The sequence below is a fragment of the Coregonus lavaretus genome (genome assembly GCF_964263955.1).
Source record: "Coregonus lavaretus genome assembly, chromosome: 39".
NCBI classification, from domain to species: domain Eukaryota; kingdom Metazoa; phylum Chordata; class Actinopteri; order Salmoniformes; family Salmonidae; genus Coregonus; species Coregonus lavaretus.
The window spans coordinates 24,516,957-24,540,770 of NC_140026.1; the positions used below are offsets into that span (position 1 = coordinate 24,516,957).

Below are 23,814 nucleotides of genomic sequence, written 5' to 3' on the forward strand. Positions count from 1 at the left end.
GCATTTCTACACTGCTCAAATGACAACATAATTATGTCTGTCTGTCTGTGCAAGTTCAAGATTTATTGTACAGTGAAGTGCAGTAATGAATATCAAAATAGTATAACAAAAAAAAAAATATATATATATATACAGTACCAGTCAAAAGTTTGGACACAACTACTCATTCAATGGCTTTTCTTTATTTTTACTATTTTCTACATTGTAGAATAATAGTGAAGACATCAAAACTATGAAATAACACATATGGAATCATGTAGGACACAAAAAGTGGTAAACAAATCAAAATATATTTTATATTTGAGATTCTTCAAAGTAGCCACCCTTTGCCTTGATGACAACTTTGCAGGTCAGTTTCTTGGCAATTTCTCGCATGGAATAGCCTTCATTTCTCAGAGCAAGAATAGACTGACGAGTTTCACAAGAAAGTTATTTGTTTTTGGACATTTTGAGCCTGTAATCGAACCCACAATTGCTGATGCTCCAGATACTCAACTAGTCTCAAGAAGGCCAGTTTTATTACTTATTTAACCAGCACAACAGTTTTCAGCTGTGCTAACATTATTGCAAAATGGTTTTCTAATGATCAATTAGCCTTTTAAAATGATAAACTTGGATTAGCAAACACAACGTGCCATTAGAACACAGGACTGATGGTTGCTGATAATGGGCCTCTGTACGCCTATGTAGATAGTCTATTAAAAATCTGCCGTTTCCAGCTACAATAGCCATTTACAACATTAACAATGTCTACACTGTATTTCAGATCAATTTGATGTTATTTTAATGAACCAAAAAATTGCTTTTCTTTCGAAAACAAAGACATTTCTAAGTGACCCCAAACTTTTGAACTGTAGTGTACATGTAAACAGGCCTGGTAAGTGACTGGTAGCAGGATAATATAAATACTTATGGTAATATACTAGTGGTAATATACTGTATACATGTAAACAGGAGTATTAGTGACCAGTAGCAGGATAAAATAGATACAGTTGAAGTCGGGAGTTTACATACACTTAGGTTGGAGTCATTAAAATTTGTTTTTCAACCACTCCACACATTTCTTGTTAACAAACTATAGTTTTGGCTATAGTTCTACTTTGTGCATGACACAAGTAATTTTTCCAACAATTGTTTACAAACATATTATTTCACTTAATTCACTGTATCACAATTCTAGTGGGTCAGAAGTTTACATACAATAAGTTGACTGTGCCTTTAAACAGCTTGGAATTCCAGAAAATGATGTCATGGCTTTAGAAGCTTCTGATAGGCTAATTAACATCATTTGAGTCAATTGGAGGTGTACCTGTGGATGTATTTCAAGGCCTGCCTTCAAACTCAGTGCCTCTTTGCTTGACATCATGAGAAAATCAAAAGAAATCAGCCAAGACCTCAGAAAGAAAATTGTAGACCTCCACAACTCTGGTTTATCCTTGGGAGCAATTTCCAAACGCCTGAAGGTACCACGTTCATCTATACAAACAATAGTACGCAAGTATAAACACCATGGGACCACACAGCCGTCATACCGCTCAGGAAGGAGACGCGTTCTGTCTCCTAGAGATGAACGTACTTTGGTGCGAAAAGTGCAAATCAATCCCAGAACAACAGCAAAGGACCTTGTGAAGATGCTGGAGGAAACAGGTACAAAAGTATCTATATCCACAGTAAAACGAGTCCTATATCGACATAACCTGAAAGGCCGCTCAGCAAGGAAGAAGCCACTGCTCCAAAACCGTCATAAAAAAGCCAGACTACGGTTTGCAACTGCACATGGGGACAAAGATCGTACTTTTTGGAGAAACAAAAATAGAACTGTTTGGCCATAATGACCATTGTTATGTTTGGAGGAAAAAGGGTGTCCTTGCAAGCCGAAGAACACCAACCCAACCGTGAAGCACGGGGTGGCAGCATCATGCTGTGGGGGTGCTTTGCTGCAGGAGGAACTGGTGCACTTCACAAAATAGATGGCATCATGATGAAGGAAAATGATGTGGATATATTGAAGCAACATCTCAAGACATCAGTCAGGGAGTTAAAGCTTGGTCGCAAATTGGTCTTCCAAATGGACAATGACCCCAAGCATACTTCCAAAGTTGTGGCAACAAAGTCAAGGTATTGGAGTGGCCATCACAAAGCCCTGACCTCAATCCTATAGAAAATGTGTGGGCAGAACTGAAAAAGTGTGTGCGAGCAAGGAGGCCTACAAACCTGACTCAGTTACACCAGCTCTGTCAGGAGGAATGGGCAAAAATTCACCCAACTTATTGTGGGAAGCTTGTGGAAAGCTACCCGAAACGTTCGACCCAAGTTAAACAATTTAAAGGCAATGCTACCAAATACTAATTGAGTGTATGTAAACTTCTGACCCACTGGGAATGTGATGAAATAAATAAAAGCTGAAATAAATCATTCTCTCTACTATTATTCTGACATTTCACATTCTTAAAATAAAGTGGTGATCCTAACTGGCCTAAGACAGGGAATCTTTACTAGGATTAAATGTCAGGAATTGTGAAAAACTGAGTTTAAATGTATTTGGCTAAGGTGTATGTAAACTTCCGACTTCAACTGTCGGTATTAATTGTAATGCAATCAATAATCAATGAACAGCAGCGTAGTGGTAGCAATACATCTAATCAATAATCATTTTAGCAGCAGCGTAGGTGTGAGTGGGGGGCAGTAGTTGATAGCCATTTAACAGTCTTATGGCCAGGGGATAGAAGCTGTTTAGGAGTCTGTTGGTCTGAGCCTTGATGCACCAGTACCGTCTGCCGGATGGGAGCATTGAGAACAGTCCATGTCTCGGGTGGCTGGAGTCTTTGGCAATTTTTCTCAGACACTCCTGACATGTACGTCCTGGATGGCTGGGAGCTTACCCCCAGTGATGCGCTGGGCCATCCGCACCACCCTCTGTCGGTCGGTCGGTCGGTCGGTCGGTCGGTCGGTCGGTCGGTCGGTCTGTCTGTCTGTCTGTCTGTCTGTCTGTCTGTCTGTCTGTCTGTCTGTCTGTCTGTCTGTCTGTCTGTCTGTCTGTCTGTCTGTCTGTCTGTCTGTCTGTCTGTCTGTCTGTCTGTCTGTCTGTCTGTCTGTCTGTCTGTCTGTCTGTCTGTCTGTCTGTCTGTCTGTCTGTCTGTCTGTCTGTCTGTCTGTCTGTCTGTCTGTCTGTCTGTCTGTCTGTCTGTCTGTCTGTCTGTCTGTCTGTCTGTCTGTCTGTCTGTCTGTCTGTCTGTCTGTCTGTCTGTCTGTCTGTCTGTCTGTCTGTCTGTCTGTCTGTCTGTCTGTCTGTCTGTCTGTCTGTCTGTCTGTCTGTCTGTCTGTCTGTCTGTCTGTCTGTCTGTCTGTCTGTCTGTCTGTCTGTCTGTCTGTCTGTCTGTCTGTCTGTCTGTCTGTCTGTCTGTCTGTCTGTCTGTCTGTCTGTCTGTCTGTCTGTCTGTCTGTCTGTCTGTCTGTCTGTCTGTCTGTCTGTCTGTCTGTCTGTCTGTCTGTCTGCCTGCCTGCTCTGTCTGTTCCTCCATCCACCCGTACATCCATCCATTTCCACATTTATCATCATAGGCTGAGTTTAGACAGGCAACCCAATTATAATCTTCTTTCCACTCATTTAAGTCTTTTGACCAATCACATCAGATATTTTCACATCAGATCTTTTTCAGAGCTGATCGGATTGGTCAAAAGACCAATTAGTGAAAAAAAAAGCAGAATTCGGATGCCTGTCTAAACGCATCCATAGAGCCCCAACTCCTATTCCTTGAGGTGTGACTCCTGAACCATATCCTCTGGTCCCTGGTCACGTGACACGGCTGAACCAATCCCCTCTCTTGGGAACAGAGCCGTCTGACAGTAGCGTCGTGACATGACAGTGCTCTTTACTCATCAACACTTCACTAATGAGCAGGGATCCACTTGAGTGCTCCTGGAAATGAGACCTTTCTATAGTCCATACTTTGTACATCAAAGACACAGATGTCCCTTTTATTATGATGGCCTAAAAAGCCATTGACTGCTCTGCACAAAATATTGATTTAGTTGATAACTTTAATAGCAAATTAAGGGCAACCATTGATGCCATTGCTCCAGTAAAGTTGAAAAAGGCCACATCCAAACAGAGAGCCCCTTGGATGAGTGAGGAAACAAATCAATTAAAGAGAAATTGCAGAAAGGCAGAGCGGAAATGGAGAAAGTCAAAGTTGCTGGTCCATTACGATATTCCGAGAGAGCAACTTGGCATATACAACAAGGCAATTAGAAATGCCAGACTTGCTCATTTTTCTAACTTGATCACTATTAATCACAATCATTTGAGAGTGCTCTTCTCGATCATTGATGGCCCGATAAATCCTACCCCCGCAAACCTATGTGAACTTTCCTCCACATCTAAATGTGATGAGTTTCAGAGATAAGATAACCAACATTAGGCTGGGTATCAGTCAAGCAAGACCTGATGAGAAGTTTAATGATATGTGCCCTAGCCTACCACGCAAAGGCACTATGGATTTATTTTCCCTGCTTGACACAGACATGCTTCTTCAAAACAGTTTTTAATTGCATATCTGAAGAAGTGCAAGCTATTGTTAATCACTCACTTTCCCCATTGCACTAAAAACTGCTATGGTTCTTCAGCTCTTAGCAATTTTCGGCCAATCTCCAACCTTCCATTCTTAAAATTGGTGTTCAAACAGCTAAATGATTTTTGCCAACTGAATTTAAAAAAAAATCCAATCTGGGGTGTTGTGTCCACCACAGCACAGAGACAGCCTTAGTTAAAGAGGTAAATGATATTAGAGCCAACACATATGCCAAACAGCTCTCTGTACTTGTCCTCTTAGATTTAAGTGCTGCTTTCGACACTGTTGACCATGATGTCCTTCTGGACAGACTGGAGAGGTGGGTTGGCCTCTCCGATCTAGTTCTAAACTGGTTTTGGACCTATTTAACTGATCAAGAGTTTTTTGTCATCCTTGGTGAACATAACTCAGAGAAAATACATATCACATGTATTTAGATTTTTGGGTCCGGTACTGTTCAGACTGTATTAGTGATTTTAATAGTTGGATGGCTCACCACTTCTTCCAGCTAAATCAAGACCGAGGTACTTATTGTTGGAACCAAAGCACAGAGAGAGAATCTGGCCACACATTTTAATTCAAGATAAAACACCAGGTAAAAAACGTAGGTATTATTTTACATTCTGAACATAATTTCGTATCACACATTAGGAATGTGACCAAAATAGCTTTGTACCACCTGAGGAACATTGCCAAGATGCTGCCGTTTCTCTCTCAGGCTGATACAGAGAGACTCATCCATGCTTTTATTACAAGCAGGCTTGACTACGGTAATGCTCTCCTGTCTGGTCTACCCAAGAATCCCATTGGTCACTTGCAAAACATATAGAATGCTGCAGCACGGGTACTGACCAAGACCAGATGAAGAGCACACATTTCATCGGTTTTAAGGTCTCTGCACTGGCTGTTTTAGAATACATTTTAAGATTCTTCTATTGGTTTTTAAATCAATCCACAATTTTGCACCCCAATACATGTCAGACTTGCTTTTAAGTTATGTACCCAGTAGGTCCCTCAGGTCCTCTGGCACTAGCCTTTTAACTATGCCAAAGCCTAGGACCAAGCCTTTAGTTAGTATGCCCCAAGCCTCTGGAATAGCCTGCCGGAGAACATGAGGGGGGCCGAAACTGTGGACATATTTAAAAGAGATCTTAAAACACATATTTTTAGCTTTGCTTTTCCTTAGGGTTCTTTTTAGTTGTTCAGTTTGTGTCATTCTTTTGTTTTTTTATCTTATGTTTGTTGTGTAGTAAATATTTCAGCTTTTCTTTTCATTGCTTTTTATCCATTTAAGTTGTTTTCCTGTAAAGCAAATTGCATTGTATTCCATGTCTAAAATGTGCTGTATAAATAAAGCTAGAATGTATTTTATTTGATCTGTCTCATTCTGCTCCTTATCGCCCTCCCTCCCTCTCCCCGTCTCTCAAGCACGTGAATCACATATGTTGCAAGTCCTTTAAAATAATGTGTCCAGTCACAATTTTGACCTCCAAAGGCTCTTGTCATTAGTATGTGGAAAAGCCTCTCCCCCTTCCAGCCTGTCCTTGGTGCTAAGTCACTGTTCAAAGACGAAATTAGATGAGAGTCTGCCACCGTCAAAAAATTGAAGTCAGGGCTGGAAAATACACACAGGGCAATCGTGGTTGGCCATCAGTTGTCCCCTACTCGTCTCACTCCTCACCGTATCTCACAGCAGGCAGATGGCGTGTGTGTGTCCCTATGTGTGTGGGGTGTGTGTGTGTGTGTGTGTGTGTGTGTGTGTGGGGTGTGTGTGTGTGTGTGTGTGTCGGTCTTCCGTGACAACCCAAATCAGACCCATGGCCGCAACTCGGCGCAGTAGAAATTTGTTGTCCTGTTAGCTCATGATTCTGTCCTCTCATGACACCCCCCTCCACCACCCCCATTTCTGCTAAAATGAAAACCCAGGTCTTATCTCCCCCCACTGGGGCCAAAACTCTTGACTTGATGTGCCTCTACTCTCACTCCATCCAATTCACTGAAGATTATTAGATTAGGGGAGAGAGGGAGAGACATGGAAAGAGAGGGGAAGGGAGAGAGAGAGATAGCGAGAGAGAGAAGTAGAGAGAGATGGGGGATAGGGAGAGAGATAGGAAAAGAGAGAGAGAGAGAGAGAGAGAGAGAGAGAGAGCGAGAGAGAGAGAGGTAGAGAGCAACATGAAAGCTGAGAAATACAAAAGGAAGACACTAGGCTAATCAACCACTTAAGATGAAGAGAAGAGTGCAGCAGAAAATCATGGAGAAACGGCCATGTCGTAACTAATGGAGAGTGCATTGGGGAGATGAGAAAACCCTGCTGGAGAGGCAGCTGCTCCATATTCCTTCCTAAGCCCCTTATTGGAGAGCAGAGGAGCCAGGAGAGCAGTGTAGAACTGTGAGCTAAGCAGCATGAGTTGTTACTGAGACTGTAGGATCAATTCTCACTCTCCTGAATGAATCATTGCCTGGCCATCTCATCTGAAGAATAGGCTCAAGCCAATCAAACCCCTCAGTGTTGAAGTAATAGTGTTAAGAAACCAATCAATGACTTTGTTACAAGTTGAGAGAGTTTTATTGAACTAATGGCAGAGCTTTGGAGAAGAGGTTCCTTGAAATAGGGCCTATTGCCATACTACAAAGCTGATCATTCCCTTCCCAAAATGTATAGCTTCATAGAGGATTCTAGAAGATTCCAGGGTACACTTACGTCATGACCAGTGTCTCATCTCCCGGTTCGCTCAGAAGTCCATCAACGAACACTGAGGTGCTGGTGAAGTTGTGGATGGTCCAGGTCCTTCCCTCATCGATACTGAACCTGAGGAGAAAAAACATCAACACAATTACAACAACTCTATGGAAGTCTATAGGTTATTTTCAACAGGCGGCCATCTTGGAAGAGGCATTCATATGAGCATTCTTATTGGTAATGCTCCTCCTAACTAGAAAGAGCGAGAGAGATTTTTTTAAAACCGTTTTATTCAGCAGAACATTGTACAAATGGCAGCAACATGCTGAATTGTGTGTACAACTTACATTTCAATATCAATACAAACTAAAATACAATAAACAACAGATATAGGCAGTGTATCAGTTCCAGTTTAGTTGAGGAGCGGGTCTGGTGTATGCTCACAGACAATCGTTGGGGAGGGAGCATATGGCGGTAGCCAGGGATCGGATTTTAGAAGTGATCTTGTGAAGGATCTTATGAGACTTTCCCTGCGAGTGTGAAGTAATGGTAGGTCCAGATTGGTGCATGCATCTGAGTAGGAGGTGTAGTCTGTGCCCATGATGAGGGTGGAAGCTGTCATTCATAAACTACAGAGTTCTACAGACTTTCCTAGAACGGCCATCTTGGAAAGAGGCAGAAAAGACCCTTCATATTAGTAAAGCTCCTGTCTAGGAGGATGTAATGCTGTCATACATGTAATGAGAGGTAGGATAATCTCCAACTGTGACTGTACCGCGACCTGATTTAAGGACCTGTCATGTCAACATGTAGACCGCATGTCATTGCCAAGATGTTTCTGCGTGAGTTTGTCTTCAAACACGCCGCCAGATGCACACGCTACTGTTTACTTTAAGGAAGGACTTTAAAATTAGAGGATAAAAGTACGGAGAGCTAACCGCTAACTCAACTTAACCTTCTGTGGCTATGGCTCCCGGAATCAACAGGGTTACTTACATAAGTATGGTTATGTATTGGAAAGGAATCATTGTGGGATTGAGTAGCAGACCCATGTCTCCAGTGTATGCAAATGGATGTGCTAACGAGCCAGGAGTAAAACTACAGAGACTCTATAGAGACAGAGATTAGACAATATATACAGAGCGAATGAGAGCCAGACAGACATCCCAATACCGTATACAGAGAGAATCAGCTCGGGGGAATAGTTTGTTGTTGTCTGTCTCAGTTTTGTTTCTCTTTCTCACTCTCTCTTTTTTTTTCTCAATCTCTCTAACACTCTAAGAGCATGTTGAAAGAATAACTTATCCTAAGTGCACAGTTTGATAGTCCTTTAGTGCAGTCTAATGCATTAATAACACACAACTGTGTATTTGTGAATAATGAATGTACACTACAGCTTTCCGTAGCACCAATTTGCAGTTAATCCATACCACATACACACACTATATAAACAAAACATGACTGCATGAAAATAAGTGTAGATTTACTTGTAAATTCACACAACATTATTATGTACAAGCCCATTCATTTTATTTTACCATCTCATCTCCGAGAATGTAAAATTTTTACATGATTAAAAGCGATATGGCAGTGGTGGGGTAGTACGTCACCCCAAACAACCCCGCTGCTATTTGAGTTAGAGTGATTCAAAGCCAGGCGTTATCTAACATTATTTGAACAAGTGTGTGCAGTGACGTCAGAATATAAAGATCTGCTTCCGTGTTGATACACTGGTGGTTGTTGTGGCTGAGTATTGGCGCTAAACCCTGCTGTTGGAGACCGGCATGCTAGCTGGCTGTGGCGTCTTATGACGAGGTGCCCGGACGTTTTTCACGGAATAATACTGCACCTAGTTAGCTAGCTGAATAAACTAGGTTAGTCTATTCCTAGAAAACATTGAACCGCTGTAGTTTACAACAATTATAGTTTCTGAGGTGGAAGTTGGGAGAGTTATATTTGGGAGTTGTGGTGAGGGAGGCCCCGCTCTCTCCTTTCCCAGATGTTTAGTTCATTTTATTCCGATCTCCTCTGCATTATTGTAGCCATCTGCTGCAGCCTGTCAACTATGCCTCTGCCTATCCTTGTTCTCTCCTCTCCGCACAGGCTACACAAACGCCTCACACCGCGTGGCTGCTGCCTCTCTAACCTGGTGGTCCCTGCACGCACGACCCATGTGGAGTTCCAGGTCTCAGGCAGCCTCTGGAACTGCCGTTCTGCTGCTAACAAGGCAGACTTCATCCCAGCCTATGCTACCCTCCAGTCCCTCGACTTCTTGGCGCTGACGGAAACATGGATTACCACTGAAAACACTGCAACTCCTGCTGCTCTCTCCTCGTCTGACCATGTGTTCTCGCATACCCCGAGAGCATCTGGTCAGCGGGGTGGTGGCACAGGAATCCTAATCTCTCCCAAGTGGACATTCTCAATTTTTCCCCTGACCCATCTGACTATCTCCTCATTTGAATTCCATGCTGTCACAGTCACTAGCCCATTTAAGCTTAATATCCTTGTCATCTATCGCCCTCCAGGTTCCCTTGGAGAGTTCATCAATGAGCTTGACGCCTTGATAAGTTCCTTTCCTGAGGATGGCTCACCCCTCACAGTTCTGGGGGCGAGAAGCTGTCTCCGCACCACGTGCTCTCACCACTGGTGTCCCCCAGGGCTCAGTTCTAGGCCCTCTCCTATTCTCGCTATACACCAAGTCACTTGGCTCTGTCATATCCTCACATGGCCTCTCCTATCATTGCTACGCTGATGACACACAACTAATCTTCTCCTTTCCCCCTTCTGATAACCAGGTGGCGAATCGCATCTCTGCATGTCTGGCAGACATATCAGTATGGATGACGGATCACCACCTCAAGCTGAACCTCGGCAAGATGGAGCTGCTCTTCCTCCCGGGGAAGGACTGCCCGTTCCATGATCTCGCCATCACGGTTGACAACTCCGTTGTGTCCTCCTCCCAGAGTGCGAAGAGCCTTGGCGTGACCCTGGACAACACCTTGTCGTTCTCCGCTAACATCAAGGCGGTGACCCGATCCTGTAGGTTCATGCTCTACAACATTCGGAGAGTACGACCCTGCCTTACACAGGAAGCGGCACAGGTCCTAATCCAGGCACTTGTCATCTCCCGTCTGGATTACTGCAACTCGCTGTTGGCTGGGCTCCCTGACTGTGCCATTAAACCCCTACAACTCATCCAGAATGCCGCAGCCCGTCTGGTGTTCAACCTTCCCAAGTTCTCTCACGTCACCCCGCTCCTCCGCACACTCCACTGGCTTCCAGTTGAAGCTCGCATCTGCTACAAGTCCATGGTGCTTGCCTACGGAGCTGTGAGGGGAACGGCACCTCCGTACCTTCAGGCTCTGATCAGTCCCTACACCCAAACGAGGGCACTGCGTTCATCCACCTCTGGCCTGCTGGCTCCCCTACCTCTGCGGAAGCATAGTTCCCGCTCAGCCCAGTCAAAACTGTTCGCTGCTCTGGCACCCCAATGGTGGAACAAGCTCCCTCACGACGCCAGGACAGCAGTGTCACTCACCACCTTCCGGAGACATTTGAAACCCCACCTCTTTAAGGAATACCTGGGATAGGATAAAGTAATCATTCTACCCCCCCAACTTTACTCCAACCCCCCCCCCCCCCCCCAAAAAAAAAAACACATTGTAAAGTGGTTATCCCACTGGCTATAAGGTGTGGATAAGAGCGTCTGCTAAATGACGTAAATGTAAATGTAATATTGGCAAGGGGCATCCTTGAGTTGGGGCCTTTTGCTTTCCAAGGGGCCCCTAACAGAAAGTGAATCTCTGTGATCTACAATACATACAGTGGAGAGAACAAGTATTTGATACACTGCCGATTTTGCAGTTTTCCTACTTGCAAAGCATGTAGAGGTCTGTAATTTTTATCATAGGTACACTTCAACTGTGAGAGACGGAATCTAAAACAAAAATCCAGAAAATCATATTGTATGATTTTTAAGTAATTCATTTGCATTTTATTGCATGACATACAGTGAGGGAAAAAAAGTATTTGATCCCCTACTGATTTTGTACGTTTGCCCACTGACAAAGAAATGATCCGTCTATAATTTTAATGGTAGGTTTATCTGAACAGTGGGAGACAGAATAACAACAAAAAAATCCAGAAGAACGCATGTCAAAAATGTTAATGAGGGAAATAAGTATTTGACCCCCTCTCAATCAGAAAGATTTCTGGCTCCCAGGTGTCTTTTATACAGGTAACGAGCTGAGATTAGGAGCACACTCTTAAAGGGAGTGCTCCTAATCTCAGTTTGTTACCTGTATAAAAGACACCTGCCCACCGAAGCAATCAATCAATCAGATTCCAAACTCTCCACCATGGCCAAGACCAAAGAGCTCTCCAAGGATGTCAGGGACAAGATTGTAGACCTACACAAGGCTGGATTGGGCTACAAGACCATCACCAATCAGCTTGGTGAGAAGGTGACAACAGTTGGTGCGATTATTTGCAAATGGAAGAAACACAAAATAACTGTCAATCTCCCTCGGCCTGGGGCTCCATGCAAGATCTCACCTCGTGGAGTTGCAATGATCATGAGAACGGTGAGGAATCAGCCCAGAACTACACGGGAGGATCTTGTCAATGATCTCAAGGCAGCTGGGACCATAGTCACCAAGAAAACTATTGGTAACACACTACGACGTGAAGGACTGAAATCCTGCAGCGCCCGCAAGGTCCCCCTGCTCAAGAAAGCACATATACAGGCCCATCTGAAGTTTGCCAATGAACATCTGAATGATTCAGAGGAGAACTGGGTGAAAGTGTTGTGGTCAGATGAGACCAAAATGGAGCTCTTTGGCATCAACTCAACTCGCCGTGTTTGGAGGAGGAGGAATGCTGCTTATGACCCCAAGAACACCATCCCCACCGTCAAACATGGAGGTGGAAACATTATGGTTTGGGGGTGTTTTTCTGATGCGGTGAAGGACAACTTCACCGCATCAAAGGGACGATGGACGGGGCCATGTACCGTCAAATCTTGGGTGAGAACCTCCTTCCCTCAGCCAGGGCATTGAAAATTGGTTGTGGATGGCTATTCCAGCATGACAATGACCCTAAACACACGGCCAAGGCAACAAAGGAGTGGCTCAAGAAGAGGAAAATTAAGGTCCTGGAGTGGCCTAGCCAGTCTCCAGACCTTAATCCCATAGAAAATTTGTGGCGGGAGCTGAAGGTTCGAGTTGCCAAACGTCAGCCTCCTGAGATTTGTGCAAACCTGGTAGCCAACTACAAGAAACATCTGACCTCTGTGATTGCCAACAAGGGTTTTGGCACCAAGTACTAAGTCATGTTTTGCAGAGGGGTCAAATACTTATTTCCCTCATTAAAATGCAAATAAATTTATAACATTTTGACATGCATTTTTCTGGATTTTTTTGTTGTTATTCTGTCTCTCACTGCTCAAATAAACCTACCATTAAAATGATAGACTGAACATGTCTTTGTCAGTGGGCAAATGTACAAAATCAGCAGGGGATCAAATACTTTTTTCCCTCACTGTAAGTATTTGATACATCAGAAAAGCAGAACTTAATATTTGGTACAGAAACCTTTGTTTGCAATTACAGAGATCATACGTTTCCTGTAGGTCTTGACCAGGTTTGCACACACTGCAGCAGGGATTTTGGCCCACTCCTCCATACAGACCTCCTCCAGATCCTTTAGGTTTCGGGGCTGTCGCTGGGCAATACAGACTTTCAGCTCCCTCCAAAGATGTTATAATAATAATAATAATATGCCATTTAGCTATTGGGTTCAGGTCTGGAGACTGGCTAGGCCACTCCAGGACCTTGAGATGCTTCTTACGGAGCCACTCATTAGTTGCCCTGGCTGTGTGTTTCGGGTCGTTGTCATGCTGGAAGACCCAGCCACGACCCATCTTCAATGCTCTTACTGAGGGAAGGAGGTTGTTGGCCAAGATCTCGCGATACATGGCCCCATCCATCCTCCCCTCAATACGGTGCAGTCGTCCTGTCCCCTTTGCAGAAAAGCATCCCCAAAGAATGATGTTTCCACCTCCATGCTTCACGGTGTTCTTGGGGTTGTACTCATCCTTCTTCTTCCTCCAAACATGGCGAGTGGAGTTTAGACCAAAAAGCTCTATTTTTGTCTCATCAGACCACATGACCTTCTCCCATTCCTCCTCTGGATCATCCAGATGGTCATTGGCTAACTTCAGACGGGCCTGGACATGCGCTGGCTTGAGCGGGGGGACCTTGCGTGCGCTGCAGGATTTTAATCCATGACGGCGTAGTGTGTTACTAATGGTTTTCTTTGAGACTGTGGTCCCAGCTCTCTTCAGGTCATTGACCAGGTCCTGCCGTGTAGTTCTGGGCTGATCCATCACCTTCCTCATGATCATTGATGCCCCACGAGGTGAGATCTTGCATGGAGCCCCAGACCGAGGGTGATTGACCGTCATCATGTGGTCCTCTGTAGCTCAGCTGGTAGAGCACGGCGCTTGTAATGCCAAGGTAGTGGGTTCGATCCCCGGGACCACCCATACACAAAAATGTATGCACGCATGACTGTAAGTCGCTTTGGATAAAAGCGTCTGCTAAATGGCATATTATTATTATTATTATCTTAAACTTCTTGAATTTTCTAATAATTGCGCCAACAGTTGTTGCCTTCTCACCAAGCTGCTTGCCTATTGTCCTGTAGCCCATCCCAGCCTTTTGCAGGTCTACAATTTTATCCCTGATGTCCTTACACAGCTTTCTGGTCTTGGCCATTGTGGAGAGTTTGGAGTATGTTTGATTGAGTGTGTGGACAGGTGTCTTTTATACAGGTAACGAGTTCAAAAAGGTGCAGTTAATACAGGTAATGAGTGGAGAACAGGAGGGCTTCTTAAAGAAAAACTAACAGGTCTGTGAGAGCCGGAATTCTTACTGGTTGGTAGGTGATCAAATACTTATGTCATACAATAAAATGCAAATTAATTACTTAAAAATCATACAATTTGATTTTCTGGATTTTTGTTTTAGATTCCGTCTCTCACAGTTGAAGTGTACCTATGATAAAAATTACAGACCTCTACATGCTTTGTAAGTAGGAAAACCTGCAAAATCGTCAGTGTATCAAATACTTGTTCTCCCCACTGTATGTAGCGGTGTTGGAAACCCAGAGGGCCTGCTTCTTGAACTCTCAAATTCAAGTGACATTCTCTCTCTCTCTCTCTGTCTGTATGTCTATCTGTCCGTGTCTTTCTGTCTCTCTTGTTTGGACATGAGGAGAGAGTTTACCCTTAAATAAAGGGCACACAGAGTACAGACACTGATTGTGGCAATGTCTCCCAAACGCCTTTCAAAACACTCTCACACTCTTGCCTAAAGATATCTACTACATCTCAGTCCTAAGGCAATCATTTGGGTTTAGGGGGTGAAGTGGGTATAAAGTTGACCTTTCTGATGCTGATGAGGCTGTTGAGATAAAGGTCATCAGCTGATAAAGGTCAGTGATAAGGATTCTCATTACTGAGTGCTTTCTATCATTTATTTTTAATTTAACCTTCATTTATCAAGGTTATAGCTTCATTGAGATAAAATCAATAGAAATACATATAATCCACAGGAGAGACCTAGTCCTGGTCAGGTGTTTTGAAGGTCATAGATGGACATAGACCTGTATGGACACATTTGTGGCTCCCATTTTGGTATATTGAGTGTTGTGAGTATTGGAGTTACAGAGTATTTTGTTGACAGTAAAATGAGCCTACTTGAGTATTTTGAGGGGGATGGAGGTGTCTTTGATGGCAACAATGACCCCTCCATGGTCCAGGTACAGGATGTGATGCTCTTCCTCAAACACCTGCAAACAGGAAGGAGAATCATAGGAAGTGTCGAAAGAAACAGGAAGTGAAAAGTAAGGATGATAAGCGCTAGAAATAAATTAGATTACAGTACATTAATACACCACATAAAAGAAGAGCATGAAAATTAGAGGTTGTCATAAAACTTATTCAAAACCTTGAATTTAATCTCCTCCTTGAATCTTCTCCTTTCTAGGTGGGGAGAGAGGTGGGGATGGAGGTGGTGAGGGAGGTATGGAGGGAGGTATGAAGGGAGGTGGGGAGGGAAGTATGGAGGGTGGGGAGAGATGTGTTGAGGGAGTTATGGAGGGAGGTAGGGAGGGAGGTGGGGAGGGAAGTGGGGAGGGAGGTATGGAGGTAGGGAGGGAGGTGGGGAGGTGGGGAGGGAAGTTTGGAGGGAGGTGGGGAGGGAAGTGTGGAGGGAGGTGGGGAGGGAGGAGGGGAGGGAGGTGGGGAAGGAGGTATGGAGGGAGGTGGGGAGGGAGGAGGGGAGGGAGGTATGGAGGGAAGTATGGAGGGAGGTGGGGAGGGAGGTATGGAGGGAGGTGGGGAGGGAAGTATGGGGGGAGGTAGGGAGGGAGGAGGGGAGGGAGGTGGGGAGGGAGGTATGGAGGGAGGTGGGGAGGGAGGTATGGAGGGAGGTGGGGAGGGAAGTATGGAGGGAGGTGGGGAGGGAGGTATGGAGGGAAGTATGGAGGGAGATGGGGAGGGAGGTATGGAGGAAGGTGGGGAGGGAATTATGGAGGGAGGTGGGGAGGGAGGTATGGAGGGAGGTGGGGAGGGAAGTATGGAGGGAGGTGGGGAGGGAGGTATGGAGGGAGGTGGGGAGGGAGGTATGGAGGGAGGTGGGGAGGGAAGTATGGAGGGAGGTGGGGAGGGAGGTATGGAGGGAGGTGGGGAGGGAGGTGGGGAGAGAGGTGGTGATGGAGGTGGTGAGGGAGGTATGAAGGGAGGTGGGGAGAGAGGTATGGTGGGGGGTGGTGAGGGAGGTATGAAGGGAGGTGGGGAGAGAGGTATGGAGGGAGGTGGGGAGGGAAGTATGGAGGGAAGTAAGGAGAAAGGTGGGGAGAGAGGTGGTGAGGGAGGTATGGAGGGAGGTGGGAAGAGAGGTATGGAGGGAAGTAAGGAGAAAGGTGGTGATGGAGGTGGTGAGGGAGGTATGAATGGAGGTGGGGAGAGAGGTATGGAGGGAGGTGGTGAGGGAGGTATGAAGGGAGGTGGGGAGAGAGGTATGGAGGGAGGTGGGGAGGGAAGTATAGAGGGAGGTAGGGAGAGAGGTGGTGAGGGAGGTATGGAGGGAGGTATGGAGAGAAGTTTAGAGGGAGGTGGTGAGGGAGGTATGAAGGGAGGTGGGGAGAGAGGTGGGGAAAGAGAGAGACTCACCTGTCTCCAGGTCTTCCCACAGTCAGAGGTGATGTACATCTCCTCTTTATACTCCACCAGCTGGGAACCCAGGTTACCTGACAGACAGACAGACATGCTGATGCAGACCTTTGGAACATCTACATTTTAAAAAGTCTAATAAATCCATGTAATATAGCCTACACCATCACAATAAATCCATTTTTTATTTTAGACAGGTCTAAAGAAACATGATATGAAGAAAATGTAGTCTATTTCAGAAGAACAGAATAGCATACTCTGCGTTGTCCTTATGTTAGGCTCTGATCTGGCTATGCCATATGGATGTGGGCTACACTAGTTTATTTAGCAGACAAGATTTTCTTAGAATTCCGTTGCATTATTTTATATTATTTTATAGTATGAAGAATACAATTGAACAAAGCTGAATAAAATGGAAAGGGTGTTTTCTCCAAACGATTTGAGGGAGTGCGCACATGCGGCTATTCTGTGTTTGGCGGTTAACAAAGAAACAGATACTACTATATGCTTAATTTAGAGTTATTTATGTAACTGTAGTTGTGATAGAAATGTTGAGCTATATGTTTAGATTTTTAATACAAGGCTGCATGATGCATTTCTAATGATGATTTGAAAAAAGTCGCATGAACGGCATGAGCTCTGCTTTGTTTTTTGCGCAGGCTGTACACACTTCATCAGTCTCTCATTCACAATTTGACAAGCACTTGATAATGTCTAGAATTTTCCGGCTGCATCCCCTTTGTGTGCGCCCTTGGGCTGAATATAATAATTATCATTCCCTTCTCCCCGCTGCGTGCCGAATCACCTCTCACTCACATGGCTCTCAGTCACGTAATCTGGTCTTTTCTCACGCAATTGCATAGCATGAGCTCTCATTAAGTGTTTGATTTTCGATTACATATGCATTGATGTCAGAGTGATTAGAGGGACAATAGAGTTCGGAGTACCGGGCAGTTAGCAAGTTTGGTAGACCTAATTACGATGACTAAACGGTCACAAGGAATTTGACTGCCATTATGACTCGTGACCGCCGGTGTGGCAGTAATACGGTCACCGTAACAGCCCTAGTCACAACACTACAAACTCTTAGAAAAAAAGGTGTTGTCTAAAACCTAAAAGGGTTCTTCGGCTGTCCCCATAGGAGAACCCTTTGAGGAACCCTTATTGGTTCCAGGTAGAACCCTTTTGGTTCCAGGTTAAACCCTTTTCTACATGGAACCCAAAAGGGTTCTACCTGGAACAAAAAAGTGTTCTCCTATGGGGACAGCCAAAGAACCCTTTTGGAACCCTTTTTTCTAAGAGTGCAGGGATCTACAGGCTTCTAATGCTCTCCCTTTGAACACAGGGTTGAGAAAGAACATACTCCTCCAATTGTCCCTTTTGTTAAAAAAAAGAGGGAATGAGACAGTAAAAATTAGGGAGGAGGGGGCGATCTGTTGGATCAAAGCCATCTGCACTGACAAATCATTTCAGATGAAGGAGGGTATTTTTCCTCTCATTCTTAACAGTGGGAATGAGGGAAGAGAGGAGGGGGGATGGAAGGGATGGCGAGGTAGCTCGTACTCACTCAGGAGATGAGGCAGCCCACTTATACCCTTCACTCCGGACCCCTATTTTAGCTCTCCTCCAGGGGTGCCCGCACAGAATTGCCAAGTGTTCAATAAATAAATGCAGCGGTGACTGAGTGAACTCTTCTCTGGGGTTGAAGTACTTTGGCACTGTATCTTCCATTCCTCTAACCCACTGCCTTTCTAGGGTAAATCCAGGTTGTCTAGAGGAGTGGGATCTTTTAAAATCAGAGACTGTGGGTTTGTCAATAATAGAGCGCTCTGGGAAGGTTTGGGTGGATAGTGGGCTTGATGAACTGCGGAACACACACACAGCTCAACGACTGGTTCTGCCTTGTTTAGCGGCCCCACTGTCAGCACATGGAGCTAGCAAAACAACAGGCTCAGAGCTGCCTTCCTATAATGACTGGGGCTGTAATCCCTCTCTAGAAAAAGTAGGCTAAACCTTACTTAGGCTAAAAGGCCTAACCAAAGCCTGTTCACTAGCAAACTGTGGGGGGGTCCTAGTGTTAGTGACCCTAGACAGAAGCTATTACAGTGTCACATACAGATAATAATAAGTAAAGCTAAACAACCAGGATGACTGGCCACTGCAGTAATGATGTAACCGGGGCGGTGGTTGTCATGGTTACTCACCTGCGCCCATGATGAGTCCGGGGGCGGAGTCTTTGGTGTGGACGGTCCCTGATACGTAAGGGTTGTCAGCCCAGCGCAGGTGGAGGTGGAGGTGACAGTCAGGCTAGAAGACGGGACAGAGAGGTGACATGAGTTATGAAAAATTAAAGGGATAGTATGTTGTGTGAACCGTGGGGCCTGTATGTCTGTTGGAGTTTATTACTGTTTAGGTGGCCATGTGTGTAACCCAGCTATATCATCCTAGATCCCTCCCTTTCTCCCTCTCTCCCTCCCTCTCCATCTCTCTCCCTCTCCCTCCCTCTCTCGCTCTCTCTCTCCCTCCCATATCACTTTGCTCAACACCACAGCATATTAGGCTAATCCTCAGAGTCGCAGCAGTTCCTGTAATGTTTGTTAAGCAAACCAAATCCCCCGGGGAGGCTAAACCAAAGAGTTTCTGACGGGTGGAGTGACATTCTGTTGGGCTGGGTGAATGTTTATTGGGACATTTAGGGAGTAGGAACATTATAGTACATTGAGGGACTTTGATTGTTTTGACATGTATTGGTCAAGGACTGTGTTACATGGTGTGTGCGGGTGGGGGTGTACGTGTATGTGGGGGGGGGGGGTGTGTTCGTGACATGCAAGTGTGTGTGTTGACATCCATATTCGTATGGATCCATCTGAGAGGGAAGTGACTGAGGGGACAAAGTGTGTGTGTTTAGTGTGTGTGATGAGTGTTTTTACTGAGTGACTCACACCGCTCTTTGTGTGTCAGTCTTAAGCATAACCTTTCTCTCCTCTTTCACCTCTTCCTCCCGTCTTCCTCTCCTCTCAGTGTTGTTATTTATTCATGACGCTACATTAGATGGCCCTGCATGTCAGCATGATAATGTCTCTCCTCGTTAACCCTGTCGCTATGACTCCGGCTGTACACACGGGGTTAAGTGCCTCCCTAAAGGACCATGCAGGCACATCAACAAGAACTACCTTTCAAAGCCACCATTCATCTTTCCTTCACGAGCCGTCAAGGAATTCTAAAACACTCTCCCTCCCTCTCCCTCTCCCTCTCCCTCTCCCTCTCCCTCTCCCTCTCCCTCTCCCTCTCCCTCTCCCTCCCTCCCTCCCTCCCTCCTTCCCTCCTTCCCTCCTTCCCTCCCTCTCTCTCTCTCTCTCTCTCTCTCTCTCCCTCTCTCTCTCTCTCTCTCTCTCTCTCCCTCCCTCCCTCCCTCCCTCCTTCCCTCCCTCCCTCCCTCCCTCCCTCCCTCCCTCCCTCCCTCCCTCCCTATGACAGTAAAACATGAACTGCCCTGGCTAGCCTCGCCCCATTGCAGATGGTATCACGTTGCACCTGCACTGAGTCAAATCGCTTGTATCTGGCCCTTGCAACACTAAACAATAAATCACTTACGGAAAAAATAAGTAATTTAAAAGGACTTTGCTGCGCTATTAGGCAGTAGATTATACAAAGATTACGCACATTAATCTACGGCACATGGATTCTTTTAACAGTCATTTACAAACCGCCATCCTTCTACTCAATGGCCATTACTCTTCTAGTGTGCTTTGAGACAGGCCATAAAGGTAGAGTAGTAGCGTTGTTCGCGTCTTGGCGACACTGTGGGGTGACAGTGTTGTTTTCAGGGGACATAAAGCTGTCTGTCGGACCTGTAACCTGGTGTCACCGCAACGGCCGGGGGGGCGGGTATAAACAAGGATGGTGTAATGGCGGTCGTCATCGGCCTGAGACATGGGTGTTCTAAAATGGCTGATTTGTGTTTTAGGCGGTCGTTATGGTGAGATATGGGGAAACAGACATTTCAGTGTGTGTGTGTGTGTTTGTGTATGTCAGTCTGTCAGTGTCTCATGCCCTGGCGTTGTGCCTGTCTTTATGACTCCCTGTTCCCAAAGCATGAAGATATCTCTGTCTATGTGGAACTCTGTCACAGATGGAGTGATGGTTAAATTTAAAAAGTGTTCTCTCTCTCTGTCTGTGGTATATGGCTATAGGCATACTTTCTATGACTTGTGAATAATGGACATCAAGCCCTGGAGAGACCATGGCCTGTTTCCAATACTTAAAAACTGTATCCTTCTTGCCTTCCTTCCTAGAAGTAATCCCTTATACAGTGGGGGAAAAAAGTATTTAGTCAGCCACCAATTGTGCAAGTTCTCCCACTTAAAAAGATGAAAGAGGCCTGTAATTTTCATCATAGGTACACATCAACTATGACAGACAAATTGAGAAAAAGAATTCCAGAAAATCACATTGTAGGATTTTTAATGAATTTACTTGCAAATTATGGTGGAAAATAAGTATTTGGTCACCTACAAACAAGCAAGATTTCTGGCTCTCACAGACCTATAACTTCTTCTTTAAGAGGCTCCTCTGTCCTCCACTCGTTACCTGTATTTATGGCACCTGTTTGAACTTGTTATCAGTATAAAAGACACCTGTCCACAACCTCAAACAGTCACACTCCAAACTCCACTATGGCCAAGACCAAAGAGCTGTCAAAGGACACCAGAAACAAAATTGTAGACCTGCACCAGGCTGGGAAGACTGAATCTGCAATAGGTAAGCAGCTTGGTTTGAAGAAATCAACTGTGGGAGCAATTATTAGGAAATGGAAGACATACAAGACCACTGATAATCTCCCTCGATCTGGGGCTCCACGCAAGAGCTCACCCCGTGGGGTCAAAATGATCACAAGAACGGTGAGCAAAAATCCCAGAACCACACGGGGGGACCTAGTGAATGACCTGCAGAGAGCTGGGACCAAAGTAACTAAGCCTACCATCAGTAACACACTACGCCGCCAGGGACTCAAATCCTGCAGTGCCAGACGTGTCCCCCTGCTTAAGCCAGTACATGTCCAGGCCCGTCTGAAGTTTGCTAGAGTGCATTTGGATGATCCAGAAGAGGATTGGGAGAATGTCATATGGTCAGATGAAACCAAAATATAACTTTTTGGTAAAAACTCAACTCGTCGTGTTTGGAGGACAAAGAATGCTGAGTTGCATCCAAAGAACACCATACCTACTGTGAAGCATGGGGGTGGAAACATCATGCTTTGGGGCTGTTTTTCTGCAAAGGGACCAGGACGACTGATCCGTGTAAAGGAAAGAATGAATGGGGCCATGTATCGTGAGATTTTGAGTGAAAACCTCCTTCCATCAGCAAGGGCATTGAAGATGAAACGTGGCTGGGTCTTTCAGCATGACAATCATCCCAAACACACCGCCCGGGCAACGAAGGAGTGGCTTCGTAAGAAGCATTTCAAGGTCCTGGAGTGGCCTAGCCAGTCTCCAGATCTCAACCCCATAGAAAATCTTTGGAGGGAGTTGAAAGTCCGTGTTGCCCAGCGACAGCCCCAAAACATCACTGCTCTAGAGGAGATCTGCATGGAGGAATGGGCCAAAATACCAGCAACAGTGTGTGAAAACCTTGTGAAGACTTACAGAAAACGTTTGACCTGTGTCATTGCCAACAAAGGGTATATAACAAAGTATTGAGAAACTTTTGTTATTGACCAAATACTTATTTTCCACCATAATTTGCAAATAAATTCATAAAAAATCCTACAATGTGATTTTCTGGATTATTTTTTCTCATTTTGTCTGTCATAGTTGACGTATACCTATGATGAAAATTACAGGCCTCTCTCATCTTTTTAAGTGGGAGAACTTGCACAATTGGTGGCTGACGAAATACTTTCCCCCCCCACTGTATGTAGGCCTATTGACTGGACTGGTGAAGGCTGCTGTATGTGCGGGCGGCAGGTAGCCTAGCGGCTAATAGTGTTGAACCAGTAACCGAAAGATCGTTGGTTTGAATCTCTGAGCCGACGAGGTGATTTTGGGCAAGGCACTTAATCCGAATTCCTCCTGTAAATCACTCTGGATGTATGTGGGTAGTGCATGAGTTCCTTACTGATTTGCAGGTGACCAGCTTGCCGTTCATGTCAGTGGTAGGCGGGGCTAGGGGTTCCCAGTCTCGGCCTTTGTTATAGGTGATGAGAGTCGTCACTTTGCCATCCACCTTCTGATTGGCCAGGTAGACCCCTTTGACCCCACGGACCTGGAAACCAATTACATCAAACGTCTCAGTTATTATATTATGGGAAGGTTTAATACTGATGTGTCTTTTGCTGGCTCTCGATCCATTCCATTCTCTCTTTCTCCATCTCTCTTTCTGTGATGACAGTGTAGTCCGGAGCTAGGGGTGCGAGAGGAGAGTAAAGGAGGAGAGGAAATGAGTTCTGTAGTGCTAGCCTTCAGCTCCACGGACCACTGCCTCTCCTCCTCTAACACTTCCTCCTCTCTTCCTTTACTCTTCCCTCGCTCTGTTTGACTTCCCTCCGCCGGGAGACCTTGTCAAAACAAACCCAATGAATGATAGCTTAACCAAAATAACAAATAAAATACGGAAAGTGAAAACACATATCTCACCCATGTTTATTTTTTTTACATCAAAAGGAGCGTGTATATTTCTTACAATCACACAATGGAAAACTACTTCAAAACCCAATTGGGGAGGCAGGAAAGAACAGCTTTGAAATGTACCATTGAATCTCAATCTTTATCTTGCAATAATCTTACTCTTGCATGCATAGAACTGGTGTAACAATCAGCATTACTAGGGTCGATTTCTAGAATTATGCAGTGACCCATTCCTTATAGTGGAACCCTCCTTATAGAATGCACGGTATTCTACTACATTCATGTTGTGTGTGTGTTTTAATGCAAGCTGTCTGTCTAGAACGCACGCAGGATCCAGTGCCATCTTAAAACCCACTCAAGACCACAGGCGATCCAGACACCGCTCTCCGCTGCCATGGAGGTTAGACCACCTACCCACTGTTTCCTTGGCCATGACTAGCAATGATGGATGTCGAGTGAGTGGGAACACAGCTATGGAAATGAGCCATACACGTTTGTTTTGCAGAAAGATGAGTCAATAAAATGATAATGCCTTAAAGTAGGTGTGTGACAACTCACACCTAAACACACAAGGTTTGTAAATGTAAATGTAAAATGTTACGATTTTGAGGGAAACAGTACCATACATATACCACGCTCATTGGTTAGGGTGTAATAACACTGTCCTATAGCTAGGTGGCAGGGTGCTCTGCTCTC

At 45.1% G+C, this 23,814-nt stretch overlaps 1 protein-coding gene across 1 annotated transcript in view; it reads right to left on the bottom strand.

The window, feature by feature from the left end:
• Positions 1–23,814, bottom strand: part of LOC311113110 (VPS10 domain-containing receptor SorCS2-like) — a gene marked incomplete at both ends in the record, with an annotated part of 337,488 nt that overhangs the window by 15,699 nt on the left and 297,975 nt on the right. Inside the window, 5 exon segments of the mRNA XM_084156253.1 lie at positions 7,276–7,383; positions 15,017–15,108; positions 16,493–16,569; positions 18,697–18,799; positions 22,610–22,756. Of these exon segments, the coding sequence (XP_084012379.1) occupies positions 7,276–7,383; positions 15,017–15,108; positions 16,493–16,569; positions 18,697–18,799; positions 22,610–22,756 (527 nt within the window).